Source organism: Myotis daubentonii, chromosome 13 (assembly GCF_963259705.1).
Source record: "Myotis daubentonii chromosome 13, mMyoDau2.1, whole genome shotgun sequence".
Classification (NCBI taxonomy): domain Eukaryota; kingdom Metazoa; phylum Chordata; class Mammalia; order Chiroptera; family Vespertilionidae; genus Myotis; species Myotis daubentonii.
The window spans coordinates 41,126,043-41,149,421 of record NC_081852.1 but is presented as its reverse complement, the minus strand read 5'-3'; the positions used below and the strand labels follow the sequence as shown (position 1 = coordinate 41,149,421).

The following is a 23,379-nucleotide window of genomic DNA, read 5'->3' as shown; positions in this document are numbered from 1 at the left end:
ACAAAATTCAGAGTTTTTCCACTACCAGGCGTTTCTTTCTTATAATTCCACACACAGTAACCAGGGAATCTCTGTAATGTCTCCACTCCTGATGGCATATGTATGCGTATTTTGTTACTTATATTGTTGCAGAGTTAACTCAGCCTTGACAGCTATCCATTGGAGTAAAAGAAATATCTACTTGTTTCCAATAACTACAAATACTTCCTCTGTAAATCATAATTGGACAGAATTTAAAATTTTGAATTAAGACAATGAAAATTTGGATTTTGAAATATCAAGCTTAAAAAAATGTTCAAAAGAAACTTTCACTCTTACCGGATACCACTGGGCTTCTGACAGACAGGGGCTCCCATCTTGCCTAACCAGCACTGTTGATAGCTGGCCCGTTACTCTCCCACAAGGCAACAAGCTTCCACTTCTCTTCATATCAATGTAACTCCAAGCTGCCAGTCCAATGTGACCAGAAGGCAGAGTCCTCACAATTGCCCTTGTCCCAGTATACACAGATTTCTTAACTTCTCTGTCATTTTTACAAAATCTCCTCACTAACAAAGTGGATCGCTCCTTTTTACTTTTAAAATAATCTTCTACATCTTCACAGTTATCAGGGAAGTCCTCAAAATGGCTCAGAAAAGTCTCGGCAGATGGACTATCAGTAAAACCCTCCCTGCAGAAGCTGTCACTAGAACATACCACGCTGGCTTTTCGGCAGGAAGCTTCGCAGCACATGTATTCATCGTTCAAGGCGTCACAATGATCACCCTGTAGCTGCTTGTTCTCATTATCACAGCTTTTTGCCAATTCCATCAGTTTGCAAGTATATGCCATATAATTTTTCTTTTGCTCCCTACCAACATCAGGCAGTGATACACAGTTTCCACAATCATCCAAAATCAAGTTGTCTGATAGGGTAGAGACACTGTCTGACATTCTTCTGTCAAGTTCATAATGAAAGTGAAATACTGCCAAATCACTGTCAGGGTGTGCCCTGCCTGTTGCTGACTGATTTTCTAAGGGACGAATGCCCATGGGAGGTTCGTCTAGTTCCAGTTGAATCCCAGGGAACACCTTTCTTTCCAGGGAAGAAGAGATTCCAGTTTCCAAATGCAGGCCTTCCTCTACAACAGAATCGCATGTTTTGTAAAACTGGCTCTGAGGAAGACCACACTGACGGTTTTCCAATATGTTGTTGCCGTTCACGTTAAGGTTCTTCACAGAATCGGGCATGTTTTTCTCCCAGCACGTTTCATTACTGTTCTCATCACTCATGATTTTCCCCCTTGTTGTTGAGAAAATCCTAGGCAAGTTGCTTCCAGAAGTTTCCTCTTTGGGTTTGTTCAGTTTTGAGATGGTATGAGAAGTCGGCCTACTCTGCCCAGGAGTATGTGTCTTTGGAACACTGACGCCTGAGGCCTTTTCACTACTTTCATCTGCAGCTGACTGAGAAGACACCACTTTTCTCTGAGTCACAGGTATGAGATCAGAAGCTGCCATTTCTTCAGAAGTCATCTTGATCAACACACGGGCTTTACCGATTGTTCTGTTTCTCCTTCCTGATGATCATGTCAAGATTCTAATAAAATGATTGGCTATTAAAATAATCTCAGACATAAAATTCCTTTGAGAAACAAAGCAACAGTTCCTTTGATTCAGGTGCATTAAGAGTCAGATAAATTTCCCCAGTTTTAACTTCCTAGTATGTGCAATAGGTTTTTCTAGATCAGGGTTTTAGAGTGATGGATAATTTTCTTTCCTCTGTTATTTAAAGCAATTCTTTTGAAGAATTCTATTCAGGATTGCATTCTGCAACTTGTGATCCATCACTGACTTGTAATGATTTAAAATTCCAGTTTGAATGTTTCCTGTAAGAGAAAGGGATAATGTCAAACACTGTGGAATTAAATGAATTTTTTAATGAACTCATAATTCTAAGCTAATGCAAAATATGAACCAATTTGGGGGAAGGGGTTTTGCAATCAGAAGTTAGTTTTACAGTCACAGGGATATAAAGTACAGCATAGGGAATATAGTTAATAATACTGCAATAACTATGTATAATGTCAGATGGGTACTATATTTATTGGGGGTGATCACTTTGTAAGTTACATAAATGTCAAATCACTACGCTGTATACCTGGAACTAACATACTATTGCCTGTCAACTGTAATTTAAAAAAAAATTTTAAAGATAAAAAAGAGGTTAGTTTTAATGCTTTAGGTATTAATTTTTCTGATTTAATATTTCAGAATTTCTCATTCCAATCAAAATGGAGTAATGGGCACCAAATTTATCCTTTTCTCTTAAACAACTGCCTTTGCATTACAATGGTAGAGTTGAAAAGTTGTGACAGAGGCCATGTGGCCCAAAAAGCCAAAAGTATTTACCATCTGGCTCTTTATAGAAAATGCCTGCCAAACCATACACTAGATAAATGAGTTAATGAAATGCTTGTTTAGAGTAAGAGAACTAAGTGGGAGGCTTGATAGCAATCTTCATACATTTGCAGAACTGAAATAAGGAAATAGCCTTGTTTCATATTGTTTCAGGGTGGGTGGGTAGGGACTGGGAGGAAGGGGGTAACGGGGGGGGGGGGGGAACAGGAGATATCTGTAATACTATCAACAATAGAATATATATATATATATATATATATATATATATATATATATATAATCCCAAAATTCACGCAAGAAGTAATTTTGATAGAAAACACAGGTTTATAATTAAAAATTGTAAATTTTTTATTGATTCATAAAGTATACAGTATAGGGTTATGTATGGAATAGCACATTGGGTAAATGGCCTCCACGGCTTTGCTGGCACATACGCAAAGCCGTGGTCTTCATTGATCTTCACTGTCCTTGCTCCTGGGCCATAATTGGTACTTGGTAATGCTTATCAAATTGAAGGGATTGAAGTCAAAGGGCAACAGATATTAGAATTTGATTCAATAAACCAAATAAAATTAGGCTTTTATTTTTTTGTTGTTGTTATTAATGCTCATGCAAAATTCAAATCTTGCGTGAATTTTGGGACACCATATTTATATATATATATAATTTTTTTTTAAGGTAGGATCAGGGTAAAGACAAATGAATTATTGGGTAGAAATGTTTGGGCTTAGTTTAATAAAGAATTCCCTAACTTTTAGAGTTGTTCAACAAAGGACAAGCTATCTTGGATGGTAGTCTTCTCCTAATTGCTGATAGAGGACTTTAAATAGAGAAAGGCATAGTATAAGCACAGCAGGTATTCATGTGTGTTGAACAAATAATAAATGATGACTGCCTACAAAGATTAATTACAGAAAACAATGGCTAATACTTATTGAGGATGTATCATATGTCAGGCATGCTCTAAGCACAGTATACATATTATCTCATTTAATCTTTATAACAACAATATCAATAGGGTGGCAAAGATTGCTAATTGTCCTCAAAATTTGTTATCATTTTCTTCAATAATAGAACCACTAAATTTTAGCCAAGCAGATACTCCCCCTTTTTTAAAAATATATATTTTTATTGGTTTCAGAGAGGAAGGGAGAGAGAGAGCGAGAGAGATAGAAACATCAATGATGAGAGAGAAACATGGATCGGCTGCCACCTGCATGCCCCCTATTGGGGATTGAACCCGAAACCCGGGCATACGCCCTTGACTGGAATCGAACCCGGGACCCTTCAGTCCGCAGGCCTACACTCTATCCACTGAGCTAAACCAACCAGGGCCATATAGTCCCTTTTTTATTAGTTTCACTTAGAGCTAGATGTAGCCAGGTGACTAAGTTACTGCTAATGAAATACAAGCCAAAGTGGTTTGCAACTTCTGGGAAGTGTCCTTGAAAAGACAGGGCATGTCCTTTCCTCCTCCTCCTTTTCTTTTCTGCTGGCTGGAGGGAAGGCATGATGCCTGGAGCCAGAGTAGCCATATTACACCATGAGGTGAAGATGAGAATGGACGCCTTGCATATAAAAAACAAAAACAAAGTAGAAGCCTGGGTGCTTGTTTCCTGGAGTATAAGGAAAAAAGCAAATTCTATCTTGTTTAAGCCACAATTATTTCAGGTTTTCTGTCATTCGCATCCAACTTTTCCCAATAAAGGTGAGTACTATTATCATCCCCCTTTTATGGATAAGGCTCAGAATAGAATATTTGAGTGACATATTTAAGAGTACAGACATGTGATATAACAAAAAGGCTGTATAGAAAATTCATGCATTGCAGGGAAAGTTAGATTCATTAACTCCTAATGTGTTTCCAATTTTATGTTCCTAAACCAAATGAAATCCTTTGTGTCATAAAGAATAGTTAAATTAGAAAAATATTTAACACAAGCATATTGTCTTTTCTAATTGTGTGTTGGAAAGAGGCAGGGTTTAACAACAACAAAAAGTATTTTATCAGACAACTGTCAAATATTTGTTATGCACCAATATATTCTACAGAGTTCAGGAGACAAGATGGCCATGAACTAAGATTAATAAAGCTCTGATGGAGGGGTCCTTTACAGAAAGGTAGCAATTATTTGTATCCATAGAGGAGAAAAGAGGCTTTTGGCAGAAGGAACAATATAAAGAAATATAAAGAGGTAAAAAAACACAATGCATAACTATGAATTAATCTGAAGTTCTAGGAGAACTTTTCATCTAATTAAAGAAAGTGAAAATTTCTCAGAAATTTCACTATCATGGAAAAAAAATACTAGGTAAACTGTAAAAGCTTGTAATAGAATTTAACAGTTCTATTTGAATCTTTAAACTTACAGTTTTATAGAGTCCCTTTGAGTATCTCATGTATGACAAACAACCAGCCACAGTTATTTACTTATGCATTCTCTTCCCTAAATCCCACTCTGCAAAGAGATTAAAGAAAACATTTTGTCTGCACAACCCTTTCCTCCCTTTCTCCCTACCACATACACATATTGTGCACAGTTGTAAGTTTGCACACCCACACCCAAACCCTACATGATGAGTCAGTCTTCACTCTTTCTTCACCACTGGCTCTCTGCTGCTCCACTCCCTTGGGACTTCCTTTCTCTGGACTATTGTGATGGAAATTCCATAACTCACATAGAGACAAAGCTTTTAAAACATTCCCCAAAGGCACTGGTTTACTAATCTGGGTCCTTTTCCAAGACCCCAAAGACTTAACCCTTCATGACTTCTACTCTCTTTATTAGAAAAGTTTCAGCCTGGGATGCAAGCCTTGTGACCCAGAGATATCCTAATCTTTATACTCTGTATATATTAGATATCAGGAGTTGACTAGTAGGTTGATTAGTTCAAATGTTTTTGCACTAATACACTGATAATATAGTAGAATGGAGGGTCACAAAAGTTTGTTTATAACAGGTTAATTCTCAGTTGTAAAACTTACAAAGGGAATCCTCACTATAAACACAGTCTCCAATTAGCTTGCAAAGAAAGTTTTACTTCTTTCTTTCCAAGATGTGTACCTTTTATTATCTTTTCTTGCCTTAGTGCACTAACTAGGATCTCCAATATTGAAGCTAAAATAAGTATAAAGAGCACACAACCTTGTCTCATTCTCAGTCTTAGAGGGAGAGTATTCAATATATCACTACTTAATATGATGTTAGCTCTAGGTGTCTTATAAATGTCCTTTATTAAACTGAGATGTTCCCCTGTATTTCTAGTTTGCTAAAGTTTTTTCTTTTTTTTTTTAACAAATGAGTTTTGCCCAATGCTTTTTCTGCATTTATCGAAATGACCATATGGTTTTTCTCCTTTAATAGGGTAACATGGTAAACCATATTGATTGATTTTCAAGTACCGAAACAATCTTGCAAATTTATGGAAAATGTAAAGGAGCTAGTGTAGCCAAAATAACTGCAACCATGGCCTAATTTCAAGACTACTACAAAGCTACAGTAATCTTGACATTACTGTGTGTTACTGACATAAGGATAGAAATTTAGATCAATGGAATAGAACAGAGTCCAGAAATAGACCCACACATATACATTCAATTGGCTTTTCATCAAAGGTGCACAGGTAGTTCAACAGGAAAAGGACAAACAATAAATGGTGCTGGATCCAAATAGAAAAATAACAAACATCAACACCTACATCAAATCAAACATAATAAGTAATTCAAAAATGGATTATATATCTAAACATAAACTTCTAGAAGAAAACAGGAAAAATGTTTATAAACTTGGGATACAGAAAAATTTCTTAGATAAGTCACAAAAGGCACTAAGTCATTTAAAAAAAGTAAAACGGCCCTAACTGTTTTGGCTCAGTGGGTAGAGTGTCAGCCTGCGGACTGAAGGGTCCCAGGTTCGATTCCGATCAAGGGCACATGCCTGAGTTGCAGGCTCAATCTCCATTGTGGGGTGAGTGTAGGAGGCAGCCGATCAATGATTCTCATTCATCACTGATGTTTCTATCTCTCTCTCCCTCTCTCTTCCTCTCTGAAATCAATAAAAAAAATATTTTTAAAAAAGGGTAAAATGGACTTAATCAAAATATAAATCTTCTGCTCTTCAAAAAAATTTGCATTAATTAACAAAGATAGGCCACAGATTGAGAGAAAATATTCATAATGCATGAACCTGAAAAAGTCTTATATCCAGAATACATATAAGATAATTCTTAGAATTCAATAAGCAGACAACAACCCATTTTTTTAAACAGACAAGATTTGAACATACACTTCACAAAATAATATATGTGAACAGCCAAAATAAATCGTGACAGAGCTACAAAATTTCTGCATTTAAAAAAAATACCTCAATCCCTTCCTCACACCACACATAAGTTAAAATGAATCATAGTCCTAAATGTAAAAGCTAAAATGATAAGACTTCTAAAAGAAAAAGAGGAGAAAATCTTGACAACCAGTGGAGTAAGCAGAAATTTCTTAGCATGAACACAAAAGCACAAACCATAACGAAAAAACTGAACCTCATCAAAATGAAAAATATCTGTTCTTCAAAACCCAAGCCATAGAATGGTAGAAAATATTTGTAATATAAATATCAAACAAAGAATTTTATATCTAGAGCATATAAAGAATTCTTAAAACTCAATAATAAAAATATTGCCTGTTTTTTAAATGGGCAAATGTTTGAATAAGCACTTTACAAAAGAAGAAATACAAATGACCTACAAAATCATGAAAAAAAAAAGTTCATCATTGATCAGCAGGAAAATATCAATTAAAATCACAATAAGATAGCACTTCATTCCCATTAGAATGGCTACAATTAAAATGACTGGCCATCCCAAAGTTGGTAAGAATCTGGAGGAACTGGAATATCATAGTAGGACTGTAAAATGGCACAGCCTCTTTGGTAAATGGTTTGGCAGTTTCTTATAAAGTTATACATACACTTACCATATACAGTGGGGCCTTGACTTACGAGTTTAATTCATTCCGTGACAGAGCTCGTAACTCAAATTACTCGTATGCCAAATCAAAAAGTGAACGAGTGAGACACGTGATGCTGGGCTGATGTTGTGGCGTTCACTGTGACGTTCGCTGTGCCAACTAGCGGTGGGGTATCTGAAGCTGGCTCGTAACCTGAATTTTAGCACGCAACTCAAAGCAAAAAATCGGCCGAGAGACGGCTCGTATCTCGAAAAACTCGTTAGTTAGGACACTTGTAAGTCAAGGCCCCACTGTAACCCAAAAAGTCCACTCATGGAAGATACAGCCTCAAATAGACTTGCAAGCAAATGCTTATATCAGCTTTGTTCATAAAAAGCCCCCAACCGGAAACAATCTCAAAGTCTATCAACAGATGAATAAACAACCTGTGTTATATTCATACAATGGAATTCTGCTCAGCAATAAGGGAAATGGTCTCCTGATCATGTAACAAACATGGATGAATCTCAAAAACATTAGGTTATGGGAAAGAAGCCAGCCACTGAATGATTCTATTTAATTGATGTTCTAGACCTGTGCTAATATAGCAGCCACTAACTACATGTGGCTATTAAAGTTTTAAAAAAAATTTATTTAAATTAAATAGATTTAAAAATTCAGTTCCTCCGGTGCACTAGTCACATTTTCAGAGCTCAGTATTCACATCTAGCTGATGAAAACTGTGTTGGACAGCACAGATATAAAGAACATTTCCATGACCACAGAGTTCTATAGGATAGTGCTGTTCTAAAGCATGCAAAATTAAGTCATGGAGATAGATCAATAGTTGCAGGAGGAGAAGGAATGGAATAACTATAAAATGGCACAAAGGCACTTCGTAAGAATGATGGAAATGTTCTATATCTTAATTGGGGTCATGGCTACACAGTTGTATGCTCATCCAACTGTACAGAGTGGGGCAAAAGTAGGTTTACAGTTGTGAGTATGCAAAACACAGATTTTATTTATTTATTTATTTATTTTTAAATATATTTTATTGATTTTTTACAGAGAGGAATGGAGAGGGACAGAGAGTTAGAAACATCGATGAGAGAGAAGCATCAATCAGCTGCTTCCTGCACACCCGCCACTGGGGATGTGCCCTCAACCAAGGTACATGCCCCTGACCGGAATCGAACCTGGGACCCCTCAGTCTCCAGGCCGACGCTCCATCCAGTGAGCCAAACCAGCCAGGACACAGAATTTATTTTTGTATTATTATTTATTAATTATTGCGTTATTTTTTCCATATGAACAACTGTAAGCCTACTTTTGTCCCACCTTGTATACTTTAACCCCATATCAGCTCTTTAAGTGGACTATAGGATGCATTTCAATCCCTCTTGCACCTTTCGCCAGTGACCTCTGAGCAGTGAACAACCTGCTCAACTGTACAAATATGATGCTGAAAATTTCAGCTGACCACAGAGCACCTGGGTAGTGGAATCAGTCTCAATTTGGATCCCACCTCTGACACTTAATACGCTGACCTTAAGACAACTAGTAAAACTTCGCTAAGGCATAGTTCCTACAGCTGTAAAAAGGGAAACAATAGTTTTTCATGTAATCCTCACAATAATCCTGACGTGATAATCCCTCAAAAAAATAGTACCTTGTATTCTTATCATTATAAAAACCTCTCCAGGGTAATTATATACAAATTACTTCCTGATACAGGACCATGTCCAATTCTCGTAAATCACAGTCCAGTACAACAATGATAAAAGCTCAATAAATATTTGCTCACTCTTTGCTTTGGATAGAATACTGTTTTGTATATCAGTATGTAATAATTTTCCTTTATTTCACCCAGTGTATGCTACTAAATAATTTTTTAAGGTTTACAAGTTTACTGGGTGCTTAGCACATATGCAAGGGTACCACATGACTTCACAAGAAGAGAAAGGCAAAATTCCTGTCTTTCGGGAAATCATGTGTTATTATAGAGCCATAAAGAAAAATCTAAGGCTATGAACTACGTAGTACCATAAAATAATGAACTGTATAGTCCAGGCAGTTAAAAAGTCGGGCAATCATCTAATCATGTGTATACTAACTATGCAATAGGTAAAAAATAAAGATAGAGATGGCAGAAATCAGCATAGACTCAGGTCATAAGCAAAGACTTCCCAGAAAATGTCATAGTCTACAAATGAGGACTCTGCCCTGGATAGTCAGGCCAGAGAGAAAACAGAGGAGAGAGGGAGTCTTGGCTGTTTCTTGGACCTGGGATAGAAGGTTGTAAGTTGGCTGGCACGTTGAGACTTCTCTGCCCTCATTAAGCATAATTGCAACAGAAGCAATAGAACCATTCTGGACATGTGTTGGGAAGTTCTCATACCAGCTCAAGGCAGCACATTTTGGAAGCCTTGCAATGAAGGGGAAGAGAAACGTGGGAAGGGCCTTGAAGGCCTTGCCTTACCCGTCCCATACAGCAAAAATATAACAGGCTTCCTCAAGCAGCCAGCTACCACCATTTAGCTAGGGTACCTACAGCTCATGTTATGAGCAATTTTTAATTAATTGAGAGTTAGACAACATCAATACACCTATTCACTAAATGTATTTTTCAAACTGGTATTTTACAAGTCATTCCTCAATTAATGTAATTGTCTTTCCAAATAATTAAAAATACATGTGATGAAAACTAACTCACTCTGGATGAGCTAAACATACTAGAACCACTCTACTACCCTAACACATTCTCACATTACAGTCTCTCAGTAAAATGATCCTGATTTAATCAAAATAAGATATGATTCAGCTCCTGCAAACTCTTCTTCATGGCTGTGCTTTCTGCACTACCTACCACCTGATATCTAGCCTATATTTCATCATCACACCAAGTAAAACATTTCCAGACTAAATAACGCTCCAGTTTCATAGAGGTTCCCACACAATGCCCTAGCAGATGGAAAGCATTTTAAACCCACATAGCTAATGCATAAGATGGCCATGTCTAGCCATTTTCTTTTTTATATTTACATTATATTTAACACCAGCACCAATGAAGGTCTTCAGAGGTCTTCTGGTCAGCAAGGTTAAAGAAATTATTCCTGTTCTCACGGATGCCCACCAATGACATCAAATTCTGGGTGGAAGCCCAAGTCAACAGCTGACTCAAACAGCTGATGTCATTCTAATATCTTGTTTTCAGTAGAGTCAAAAATGCAAATAGAACACCTCATTAAAACTCCAAGTTCATTTTAGCTGTGCCTCTGATTTACCACTCAGAAATCATCATTCAAAGGGGAGAAGCAATATTATTCATAATTTTTACCTGATTAAAAATATAATGAAACAAACAAGTTCTGGGGTGTATTTTAAATTTGTTTAATCTGTAGGCCAATACCTTGGCATTTTTGCTATTTTTCAGGGCAGTGTAACCCAAAGCACAGAGCTGTTTGCTGATCCCGCAGTCTCTAAAAGCAAGTAGGGTTGTTGCTCTGACCTATTCTAGCCATGCCTGAGCCTCTAAAAGGGGGTGGAAAGTGTAGGGTGTCCAGGGAGGCTGAGGGATATGCAGGTGGAAGCAAGGAACAATATTATGGCCAATCTGAGAATCTGGATGTTGGAGGATCCTCAATAAATTAACCATGCACAGGACACAGGCAGTATTGTACTTTGTAAGTAAGTATGGTAGGTAGGTGTAGTTCATTTTTATGTCATTTTATGTATAATTATGTCATTATTTCATATATCAGTTGGGATTTGTATGATGAGTGCCAGGGATAAAAAAACCAAAGCAAACTTTGGTAAAAGTGCTGCAGCACATTCTACTCTGTTTAATAAATGGCACCTGTTATTTTTTCTGATTATAAAAGCAATATACATTTACCATAGAGTATTTGAATAAAGGCTGAGAAGTATAAAATAGAAAATAGAAGGTAAGATAATTAGGTAAGTCCTAATTTTGTTATAACTTCTTTCCAGTTTTCTCCCCATTGAATATACATCGTCTTCAGAATTGAAATTGTACTATATATTCCATTTTTATCCTGCTTCTTATGTTTAATATTATATTGTCTAAAGGAATAACCTTTAGATGTAATGAAACCTATATAAATGTCAACAATACTTTTTCCAATGTTCTAAATGTTATTTTAAAAAGGAGAAGATCATGGAAAATTATATGCCCTGCAATCATGCATAATCTCATCAGTTTGATATATTTGTAAACTGGCCCCACCTTTGGAGTATAACAACTTCCAGATCACTCCATCTTTCTTCCAAAGGGCTGGTCAACCAAAGGGTTTGATTCATTTATTCACTTGTTCAACAAATATCTTTTGAACACCTGCTATATACCAGATCCTATGTAGACACTAAGTTGGTCCTTAAAACTACTGGGTCTAGATAAAATTTATCAAAAGGCTATTTTCTAGGTTTAGGTGATATTTTATTATATGAAACTAGGACAAATGAAGCCAAGTTTAAGGGTGATCTAATCAAAACTACTCTCCTACCCACCAATTTCACACCCACCTCAGCCAGGATGGTCTAGTGGTCTGTTCCTTGAACCTGCCTATTCACCCCCACTTCATCCCTGAAACCCTTCCATCTTCCTTTCTGCAGAGCCACATTCTATTCAGGAAGATTTTCTGACCAGTGGTTGTGAGCCTTACTGCCCTTGTTCCCAAGGAGCGAGGTGGTAAGTACCTGGACATGTGCCAGAGCCTCATTTCCTTTCTTACTCCCCACAGCTAAGCACTACATACATTACTGGTAAACACCTAACCATTCCTTTTAGGAACTTCTCCATGTGAACCCATCTTTGAAAAGATTTTTCAGTAAAAACATTGTACCTGCTCAACTGCTGTAGGCACATATATATTTCTATCCTGACTAATAAACTTGGTTGCTTTCCTGCCGTGGGATGATGGCTAAAGAAAAAGCACTTTTAAATGGTAAAGTTGGATTCACTTTACCCACAGCAAGGAAAACATATCTTGTGTACAGCAGTCTCTTGGGTCACTTCACCACCTCGATGCTGCATCAAGGCCTGAGACCTTCCATGTCCAACACCAACTAGAGCACTTCATCTGTATAACCTCATTCAATCGTCATCGCATCTGCGGTGAGGTACATACTGTGATCATAATTTCCAACGTAGAGATAAGAAAACAGGTTTAGAGAGATTAAGCAACTTGCCCAGAATTATTCACCTAGCCGCAGGTGGAGCATATCACATCCAGGCAGATACCTCTCAATAGCAAGCCTTTTCCGGCCTGGCTAATATTCGTCCTCATGTGTTCTTCCCATGAGGCTGAAACTAGTGATTCTCACATTTACATCATAATCATATGGGGGACTTGGGGAAAATACACTTGCGTGAGCGCTAGCCCAGGAGATTCTGATTCGGGAAAGAGAGGGGAGATCTGCATTTTTCATAGGCACTCCTCTCCAACCCCCTCCCCCAATTAGGTGATTTTGGCACCAGTTGTCTTCAGATTATACAGAGAGACACTCCATTAAACAGAAGGAGATGCTACCCATCAGGGGGAGAAGCTTTTTAAAATAGCATTCATTTTCCCATTACCCAAGATTCAACAGGGTTTTAAAAAAGTGGCAAGGAGTAGTTGAACAGGTACCAAGTGTAGTTGGGGATGATGAAAATGTTGGGGAGATGGATGGTGGTGATGGCTGTACAACCAGGCGAATGTACTTAATGCCACTGAACTGTATACTTAAAAATGGTTAAAATGGTGCCTGGCTGGTGTGGCTCAGTGGTTGAGCATTGACCTATAAACCAGGAGGTCACGGTTCGATTTCCAGTCAGGGCACATGCCCGGGTTGTGGGCTTGATCCTTAGTGTGGGGCATGGAGGCAGCCAATCAATGATTCTCTTTCATCATTGATGTTTCTCTCACTCCCCCTCTCCCTTCCTCTCTGAAATCAATAATAAAAATATATTTTAAAAATGGTTAAAATGGTAAGTCTCCTGTTATGTATATTTTGCCACACACACACACACACACACACACAAAGGGCAGGATGTTAACCTCTTAGCTGCCTTGGGGAAGGTATCTCTGACACCCTCTCCTGCTGATCTGGAAAGAGGTGAGGGTTAATCCTAAGGGATCCCTTGAGGAAGTGATGAGTGAGAGACAAGGTGAAGCAAAGTTGGCCCTCAGGTGGACCCTCTTCAGCTTTGGGCTAGCTTTGTGGGAGTTCTCAGCACACTTAAGTACGCCTCATCCCCTGACTTCCCATAGCCTATCCCTGACATACTCATAGACATGGCTGAGAGGGGAAAGAGCCCAAAGGATGCTGGAAAGAGATCCTTCTTCAGAGTTCCAGAGCCAGCTCCATCCTGAACTTTCAGCAAGACACCCACATCCCTCGGGTGTCACCTGGCCCCTTCCTTCTCACCTTTCAGATTTCAGCTCAAATGTCATCTCCTCAGAAAGGATTTGCCTGCTCTAAAGCAGGCGCTGCTCCCCTCCTACCCCTCGCTTTCCGTAATATTACCCTGCCTGATTGTCTTCTGAGCACCACGGAAATGATATTTATTACTTATTTGTACACGAATTACTTGCTGGCCTCCCCTGACTAGCACCAGAGCCCCTAAGAGCTGGGAATGCACTGGTTTTGTTCACTGCCATCTTCCCAAGGCCTCGCTAGGGACATAGTAGGAACTCAATAAATATTTGTAGATTAAATAAATGAGTAAGCCTCATTTGTTTCACTGTGTCCAATCGGCTCTTTCCACCTCCCCAGGTGATTTGTATAAAAGGTCAAATGAGATCGGGTTTGCCAAGGTGCTTGGTAAAAGAAAAGACTCCACACAAAGTGCGGTTATGGTTCATGAGAGGAAAGGTAGTTCAGGAAGCCCTGAGGGCTTCATGGGGCCTTTTTGTGACCTTGGCACAGTGGTGACCTCCCGCCCCCCCCTCGCCCCACACTTCTCCACTCTTCTAGGTTGAGACTGTCTGGGATCTAAAATAATGATGCTCCATTCTGCAGACCATCCAAACACAATGAAACAATGAAACCAAATTATTTATGACAAGGTGAGGCCGCTCCATGAGTTTTCTCGATAACAGGACTCAAATAACAAGGTGCTACTTAGAGAGTCAGGGATCTGCCAGGAAGGCAAACCTAGAAGAGCCACAATGATGATCCTGCCCAAGTCTGCGGGGTTAACAAGCATGAACTTAGTGCCTATGTATTCCAGCTCCAGGCTCTGTCAGAGAGAGAGAGAGAGAGGAGTAGGGGAGACAACACATTGAAAACTGAAAGTTTATGAGGTGCATCTGACCTAGGGGGAATCAGGGGAGGCCTTCTGGAGTGACTGACAACTAAACTCAATTTAAAATACAGAGGTAAGAGGGCTGGGCATATAATGGAAATGCCAGGCATATTGTTTAGGGAGGGCTGAGTAGTGAAAGTATGGGGTATTTATTGAAGGAGTATCTGGAGTGCCAGGGGATGGGAAGGGTGAATGCAGAGGGGGAAAAGGGGGTTGAGAGATGTCCCAGGAGAAGTGGGTATCATCCACTCTGGAGCAGGCAGCAGATCAGAGCTATGTTTCACACTCATGCCAGTGGAGCCATGAGGAGAAGAGCCCACTCATTGGTCCACTAGCCCAGAGGGCCAGTCTAGATTGGCTGAGAGTAGGAAAAGGTGAAAAGACAAAGATGACTCAGCCTTCACTGTGCTGTCAGCAGGGAAGACCTAAGTTAGGAGGGGCTTGGCTTGGGGATCTGAAAATACCAAGGGGAAGAAACTTCCCAGCCAAACTTGTCACATACATGGGTTGTGTAGGTCATTGATTTAGGATTGCCTGTGAAACCTGCATTCAGCAGTCTCGCCCTGAATAGTGTAGCATCTTAATAGCCTGGCTGGCAGAGAGTGCAACTGCTGAGTCAGTGCTAAACAGAAGGAAGAGGAGAAAGGAGAACCGGTGTAACTCCCTGCACTTTAGCCCAAAGTGGAACCTCCACTGAGCCCTAATGAAATGCAACAGAAATGGAGAGGAGGCAAATTAGGGCCCTGGTAGTTTTGCATAAAATACTTATACCTCAAATTTGCTCATGAGACAATGTATGATTTCAAAGGCAGGGAAAACGAGACAGAGACAGGAGGGAGGGAGGGAGGGAGGGAGGGAGGGGGAGAGAGGGAGAGGGAGAGGAGAGAGAGAGAGAGAGAGAGAGAGAGAGAGAGAGAGAGAGAGAGAGAGAGAGAGAGAGAGAGAGAGAGAAAAGCAGGTACAGAAGAGGGTTCTTCTTCCTTTCATTTCCCAGCTGTCCTTACTCTGGACCTGCCTCAAATTTCATGTACTCAAGAGAAAAGGGAACAATGTACAGTTTCTCATAGGGAGATATATTTTTCAGGTGCTCCCAAGTGAGAAATTTAAACTTCATACAGTGGGGCCTTGACTTACGAGTTTAATTCGTTTGGAGACCGAGCTTGTTAAGGAGCTCGTTAAGGAGCTCGTTAACTCAAATTACTCTATCAACTCAATGCAAAAAATCGGCAGAGACAGCTGGTATCTCAAAAAAAGTCGTTAGTCGGGACACTCGTAAGTCAAGGCCCCACTGTATATTCATTTTTATGACATCTATAAAAAGAAACATGTTAGCAAACCTAACCCATTCCTCCCCAAATCAGTCGGCTTGGACCTGGGGGTCTAGGTTAAAGTTCCCGTCTCATTAGCATGCATTCACTTTTTCCATTTCTCCCCACTACTTCCAGCTCCTCCAGCTTAATGGCACTGAGGGGGTCCTGGCAAAGTTGAACATAGCAAGTGTCTTAGACTGACACAGAAATTCTCTGTCATAAGGTCAACAGCATATTAGTGGTTGACCTCTAGCTGGTGGTGGGACTAGGGCACTAAGGGACAATAGAATGCACCTGCAATCATCCATCCGTATTTCCATCCTGCAAAACCTACACAAATAGTTCAGCCTCTCCTCATCTATTTCTGGATCCCCACGATTATAAAGGTCTCCTTCCCCTAAGCCACCATTGCATGTGGCAACTTTGACAAGTTGCATTTCCTGCCTGCCTTCTCCCTTAGGTGTTTCTCATTGCCCCTGAGAGCTTGTAAACTCCTGGATCACTATTTACCAACATATCCTAGTTTCTGCTGGGCACTCTCCTACTCATTGCAAGCCATAAATAACGGTAGAGCAGGTAGGATAGAGCAGATGCAAAAGTTGAAAATAAGGGAATTTCCATCAACAAGGAAATGACTCAATAAAACCTGGTACATTCATATCCAGGAAAACAGATTTTTTATTTGTTTTTATGACTTATAACTCATAAATTTATCTAGAGATATGTCCCAGAACATATTTTTCATTTTTTTAAAATAAAACTAAATTATGAGTTTACATATATAACATAAAACACACATGCACACACACACACACACGAAACATATATTCATGTGTATGTCTGTGTAAAACCATAGAAATACACAGAAAAAAAGTTTGTAAGAATACACCACGGGAGAAACAAGATAGCAGCATAGGTAAATGCTGACACTCGCCATCCATAACCACGTCAAAATTACAACTAAAATACAGAATAGCCATCATTCAGAATCACCTGAAATCTGGCTGAATGTAAGTCCTACAACTAGAAAAGTAAAGAAGGAAGCACATTGACACTGGTTGGAAGGGCAGAGGTGTGGAATGGGCTGGTCCAACACCCACGTGTGGCAATATTTTAATCGGGAGGGATAACTCCACTGCAGAAGCCTTCCATGAAGAGCAAGGGGTCCCACACCACACCCTCAGCCCAGGGTTCCAGAGCTGGGAGGAGAAGTCCCTGTAACGTCAGGCTGTAAAAACCAGCGAGGAATGTGGCTGATGACATGGAGGCTGCTGGAGACCCTCTTGAAAGGCTGACACACAAACTTACTCGGACTCACTCCCTCTGAGATTCAGTGCTGTGGCAGCAGCTTCGGGGAGAGGGGTCCAGGGACATACAGGGAAGAACTGGATTGTCTGGCATTGGAGAAAGAACTTGGAGGTAGCTTTCTCCCAGACAGGGGTGCTCGAAGGGGTCACTGTTACTGTGCTGGGACATCCCCGATGGCAAAGCTGATTGGCAGCCATATCTGGGTTTCCATCAGCCTGGCTTACACTGTTCACTCCACCCTGAGACTCTGCCCTTCCAATTTGCAGCCCTACCCAAGCTGTATGCAGAGGCTTTTCCATATGAATCGTCTGTCCTGATCAGGCTTCAGACTTTTCTAAAATATCTCAAACAAGCAACAGCTGGCATCAGCATGCCCCTATACCTATCAATAAGAGGCCCACTAGCACCAGCCTGCCTTGCCTCATAGCTTGGCCTCACCTGGGCACTTCCAAACCCAATACAAGTAGCAGCATCTGCAGATTGCTGTGTAGCTCCTGCTGGGTAGCCCCAGGCAGTGGCTAACTTTGTACCTCCTAGGGGGCCCCAGAGCCAGTGTACCTGGTAGACAGCTTCAGACCATACCAGATTACAACTTTATACATCCACAAGTGACATACTCAAGGGGCGTATTCAGTGAGCACCAAAGCCCCACTGAAGCAAGTCCTGCTCCATAGGTGTGTCTCCTATACAGCAGCTCTTCCATTGTAGTATCAGCTGGTTCTCACAGCCAATTGGCCTGGAGGTCAATTCCTCCCAGTCACGTCAACAGCAATCAAGGCTCAACTACAAGACTGTGCACACAGCCCACACAGAGGTACACCTAGAGTGCCCAGCTCAGGTGATTAAGGATGCTGAGCTACTGGGTCCTACAGGACACCTACTACACAAGGCCACTCTATCAATTTCAGAAGACATAGAAGCTCTTCCTAATACATAGAAACAAACACAGGGAAGCAGCCAAAATGCAGAGACAAAGAAACATGTCACAAATGAAAGAACAGAATAAAACTCCAGAAAAAGAAATAAATGAAATAAAAGCAAGAAAACTACTAGATACAGAGTTCAAAACAATGGTTATAAGGTTGCTCAAAGATCTTAATTAGAGCTTCAAGGGACTTTGTGAGACTTTCAAAGATCTTAGTGAAAATTTCAAGAACCTTAGTGAGAACATCAAAGACATGAAAAAGACGCCGAAACCAGTTTGGCTCAGTGGATAGAGCGTCAGCCTGCGGACTGAAAGGTCCCAGGTTCGATTCCAGTCAAGGGCATGTACCTGGGTTGCGGGCACATTTCCCAGTGGGAGATGTGCAGGAGGCAGCTGATCGATGTTTCTCTCCCATCGATGTTTCTAACTATCTATCTCTCTCCCTTCCTCTCTGTAAAAAATCAATAAAATATATTTTTTAAAAAAAAGAATAAGAGCCAGTCAGAAATTAAGTGTACACTAACTGAAATAAAGAATAATTTACAGGGATTCAACAGCAGAGTAGAGGATTCCGTGAATCAAATCAACAAGTGGGAATAAGAGGAAGCAAAAACACCCAATCAGAAGAACAACAACAAAAAAGAATCCAAAAATATGAAGATAGTGTAGGGAGCCTTTGGGACAACTTCAAGCATATCAACATTAGCATTATGGGGGTGTCAGAATGAGGAGAGAGAAAGCAAGATATTGAAAACCTATTTGAAGAAATAATGACAGAAAATTTCCCCGACCTGGTAAAAGATATAAACTTACAAGTCCAGGAAGCGCAAGGAGTCTCAAACAAGAGGGACCCAAAAAGGCCCACACCAAGACACATCAAAATTAAAATGCCAAGGGTTAAAGACAAACAAAGAATCTTAAAAGCAGCAAGAGAAAAGAAGTTGTTTACCTACAAAGGAGCGCCCATACGACTGTCAGCTGAATTCTCAACAGAAACTTTGCAGGCCAGAAGGTAGTGGCAAGAAATATTCAAAGTGATAAATACCAAGGACCTATAACCAAGATTACTCTACCCAGGAAAGCTATCATTTAGAATCGAAGGGCAGATAAAAAGTTTCACAGACAAGAAAAAGCTAAAGGAGTTCATCACCACCAAACCAGTATTACATGAAATGTTGGAAGATATTCTTTAAGAAGAAGATGAAGAGGAAGAGGAAGAGGAAGAGGAAGAGGGAGAGGGAGAGGAAGAGGGAGAGGAAGAGGAGAAGAGAGAAAAAAAGATAAAAAATATGAAAATAAAATGGCAATAATACATATCTATCAACAATTGAATCTAAAAATAAAATAAACAAACAAGAAATCTAATGAACAAAATAATGGAAACATGGAACAGATTGATGAATCTCAAATAGAAGAAGGGAGGGGGAGGGCTGGAAAGATATTAATCAAAGAATTTATACGCATACTAGAGATCCGGTGCACAGATTCGTGCACCAGTGGGTCCCTCGGCCTGGCTTGCAGGGATCGGGCCAAAACCAGCAGTCCGACATCCCCCAAGAGGTCCCAGATTGTGAGAGGATGCAGGCCAGGCCAAAGGACCCCACCTGTGCATGATGAGGGCCGGGGAGGGGCTGCAGGAGGGCTCCAAGGTGTGTCCGGCCTATCTTGCTCAGTCCCAATCAGGGCCGATCAGGGCTGGCTGGCAGGGGAGGGACCACAGGAGGTTGGCGGCAGGAGGGACCACAGGAGGGCTCCAGGGCATGCCCAGCCCGTCTTGCTCAATCCAGATTGGCCGGACCCCAGCAGCAAGCTAACCTACCGGTCCGAGCATCTGCCCCCTAGTGGTCAGTGTGCATCATAGCAACTGGTCGAATGGTCAAATGGTTGGACACTTGGCATATTAGGCTTTTATTATATAGGATATGCATAACCAATAGACACAGACAATAGGGTGGTAAAGGCCTGAGGTTGGGTGGAACCGGGTTGAGGGGAGCAAAGGGGGCAGGGTGGGGGGGAGTGGAGGAAGGGGGATATCTGTAACACTCTCAACAATAAATATTTAAAAAAAAGAACAGACACCAAACTAGTAACAGTGATTATTTCTAAAACAGAAAGTAGAATTAAACAGGGATTAATAGGGGGTTTAACTGTATCTGTAGTGTTTACATTCTTTACAATAAAGAATGTATTGATGTATTACTAGTATAATTAAAAATAAATAAAAAATAGTCCTGGCTGGTGGCTCACTTGGTTGGACCATTGACCCATACACCAAAAGGTTTTGGGTTCGATTACTAGTCAAGGCACATACCTGGACTTCAGGTTCAATACATGGTCAGGGTAACTACTGGAGGCAATCAATCAATCTTTCTCTTTCACATCTATGTTTCTCTCTCTCCCTTCCTCTCTCTAAAATCAATAAAACATATCCTTGTTTGAGAAATATAAATAAACAAACAAACAAATATTTTAAAGCCTAAATTATTACATGAGATTGTTTCATCCTGTAGAACTTTGCTTTAATGAGTTAAAGAGCTGAAGAAAGCAGTGGAACTACTCCCACTTGGGCAAGGGTTTGTTTGTCCTCCTTATCTCAAGTTAGCGCCAACAATGCTAATGATTCTGAATAGCGCTGGCCACTCCTTGGCTATCCCATCCCCTCCCACACACAGCTTCAACTATCACCTCTCTGTGGATGACTCCCAAATGCCTCTTTCCAGACACAGCCTCTCCCACAAGCTACAGTTCTGACTTTCCAACTTCCTGTTGAGTAGAGCCAACACCCTGTGCACAAAACCAGACTACTGTTCTCCTTCTCTTCCTAATCCAATTATTTCACCTAATTTCCTCCTTCCTATTAACTGGCACCTCCATTTTTTCCAGGAACACAGAAAGGAAACTTCCTAGTCATCTTTAGCCCTCTTTATTCATACATCCACCCAGTTATTTGTCATATACTAATGATTTTTCTTTCCCAAATGTTAATTCCCTTTTGTTGCCATTGATACCACTCCAGTTCTGATCTTCTACATCCATCACCTAGACTAATGGAATCACCTTGCCCCTGACTGCTTTGATCCACCTGCTAGATGCCTGACTTCCCATCTGGTGAAAGCCCAACATTCCAGCCTATTGAGGTCATTTTGAGCCTCCCCATTCCATCACCTATTGTATTAGCTATCCTCCCAACTTTGAGCCATCTGAAAATTTGGGAAATAAGGCTTTACGTCTTCATCCAAGTATCTAATAAAAATGTTAAAGTGGGATGAGCCAACAACAAGTCTCTGGACTACAGATTGCTATTCAAAGGAACAGAGAGCTTATCCCTGGAGGAAAGAAAGTAACTTAAAAAGAAAATTAGTGTCAGATGCTTTTCATATACCATCTAGTCTATACCTTACAGCAATTCCTGGTACAAGGTATTGTTATCCTAATTTTAAAGGTTTTAAAACTGAAGTTCAGAATGGTTAGGTAACTGTGAAAAGCCTCACAGCTATTGAGTGTTAGAGTTTTTATTTGAAACTATGTCTGTTGATTCTAGAGCTCGTGGGTTTTCCACCACACCAGTGGAATCTTTCATGGATCTTCACATTCTGGAAGATAAAACACATACCTCTTAATCTGCAATGAAGGCCTCCCACATTCTAGCTATAAATCTACCTTTATAACAGTAGAGTCTATACCAGTGATGGAGAACCTCTGACGCATGTCAGAGGTGTCACACGAACTCATTTTTTTGGTTGATTTTTCTTTGTTAAATGGCATTTAAATATATAAAATAAATATCAAAAATATAAATCTTTGTTTTACTATGGTTGCAAATATCAAAAAATTTCTATATGTGACACGGCACCAGAGTTAAGTTAGGGTTTTTCAAAATGCTGACACGCCGAGCTCAAAAGGTTCGCCATCACTGGTCTATACCATGTGTCAAACACAGTAGTAATGTTTTACATGCTTTATTTCATTTAATCCTCACCACAAACCTATGTGGTAAATACAATTATATCTATTTCCTGAGTCTGAAACTGATGCATACTGAGATAAAAAATAGTCTAACCTGTAAATCAAAGATTATCTCAAAATAAATACTTTAATAAAGGTTAAGCTATTTTAAATATTAAACTATTTAAGAAATAGTTTAATAAAGGTTACCCAGCTAGTAAACAGCAAAAGCTGGATTTCAAACTGGGGCCTGCCAGACTAAAGAGATATTTAGAAGGCAGAATGGATAGGAAGTTCCACTCACACAATCAACATGTACTTATTGAGCATCTTTGTCACAGGCTCAATATTATGCTACAGCTGAAGATAACAGAAGTGAATACCAACAAAAGTCCCTGCTCCTGGCTTCAAGGAGCACATGCTTTATTGGGAAAGACAGACATTAAAATGAAAGGTAGTCAAGTGTGGGCAGTACTGGGAAGTAGAAGCCCCTAGTGCTAAGAAACCACGGACTCAGTGGGGGTGAGCTCAGAGACCTGAGGTTTCTGGTCTTGGCAAGTGGGTCAATAAAGGTTCTTTCCACTGCAATGGGGAACGTGGGAGAAATAGGTTTAGAGACACTAGTTTGGGGGAGATGTCACACAGGCAGCTAGATATGCAGATTAGAACTCAGGAGCAAGGAGTAGGTTGTAGAAAGGTCTGGAATCATTGATGTAAAATTGAAACTCAACTCAGTGGAGATACATATCAAAACTCTAAAGAACTCAACATATATGTGGGGTGAACAAGGAAACAGAGGGCTTCAAAGGAGACCCTGCTTGTCTGGCCAACTAATGCTCTCCTGTGAACAAGACTTCTAAGGATTGCTTCACCTCTTCCCAGGCAGAAACACATTACCATCCTTTTCATCAAGCCTCACCCTGTCTTAGTCAAGCCATCAATCTGCACCAGAAAACTCCAACCCAGAGTTCCCTCGCCTGGATTCAAGCCATGTAACAGCAAGCCCAGGACTCAGCCATTTTTTTGGTAAAGACGGTGAAAATCTCAATTATTTGTATGTTTTTGAATGGGAAAACATATCGCTCATACATCTGATAAGGGCTAAATATCCGAAATTTATAGATAACTTCTAAAACTCAACACCAAAAAAACAAACAATCCAATTAAAAAACGGGCAACGGACCTGAATAGACACTTCTCCAAAGAGGACATACGGATGGCCATAAACATTAGAAAA

At 40.1% G+C, this 23,379-nt stretch overlaps 1 protein-coding gene across 2 annotated transcripts in view; it reads right to left on the bottom strand.

Annotated features, from left to right (window-relative positions):
• The window catches only part of PLCE1 (phospholipase C epsilon 1), a 292,198-nt gene that overhangs the window by 254,900 nt on the left and 13,919 nt on the right, over positions 1 to 23,379 (bottom strand). For both annotated transcript variants that reach the window (XM_059660836.1, XM_059660837.1), the window contains exon 2: positions 319 to 1,865. In XM_059660836.1, coding sequence (XP_059516819.1) covers positions 319 to 1,512 — 1,194 coding nt within the window. In that variant the 5' untranslated portion in view covers positions 1,513 to 1,865. The remainder of the gene's footprint in view (positions 1 to 318; positions 1,866 to 23,379) is intronic.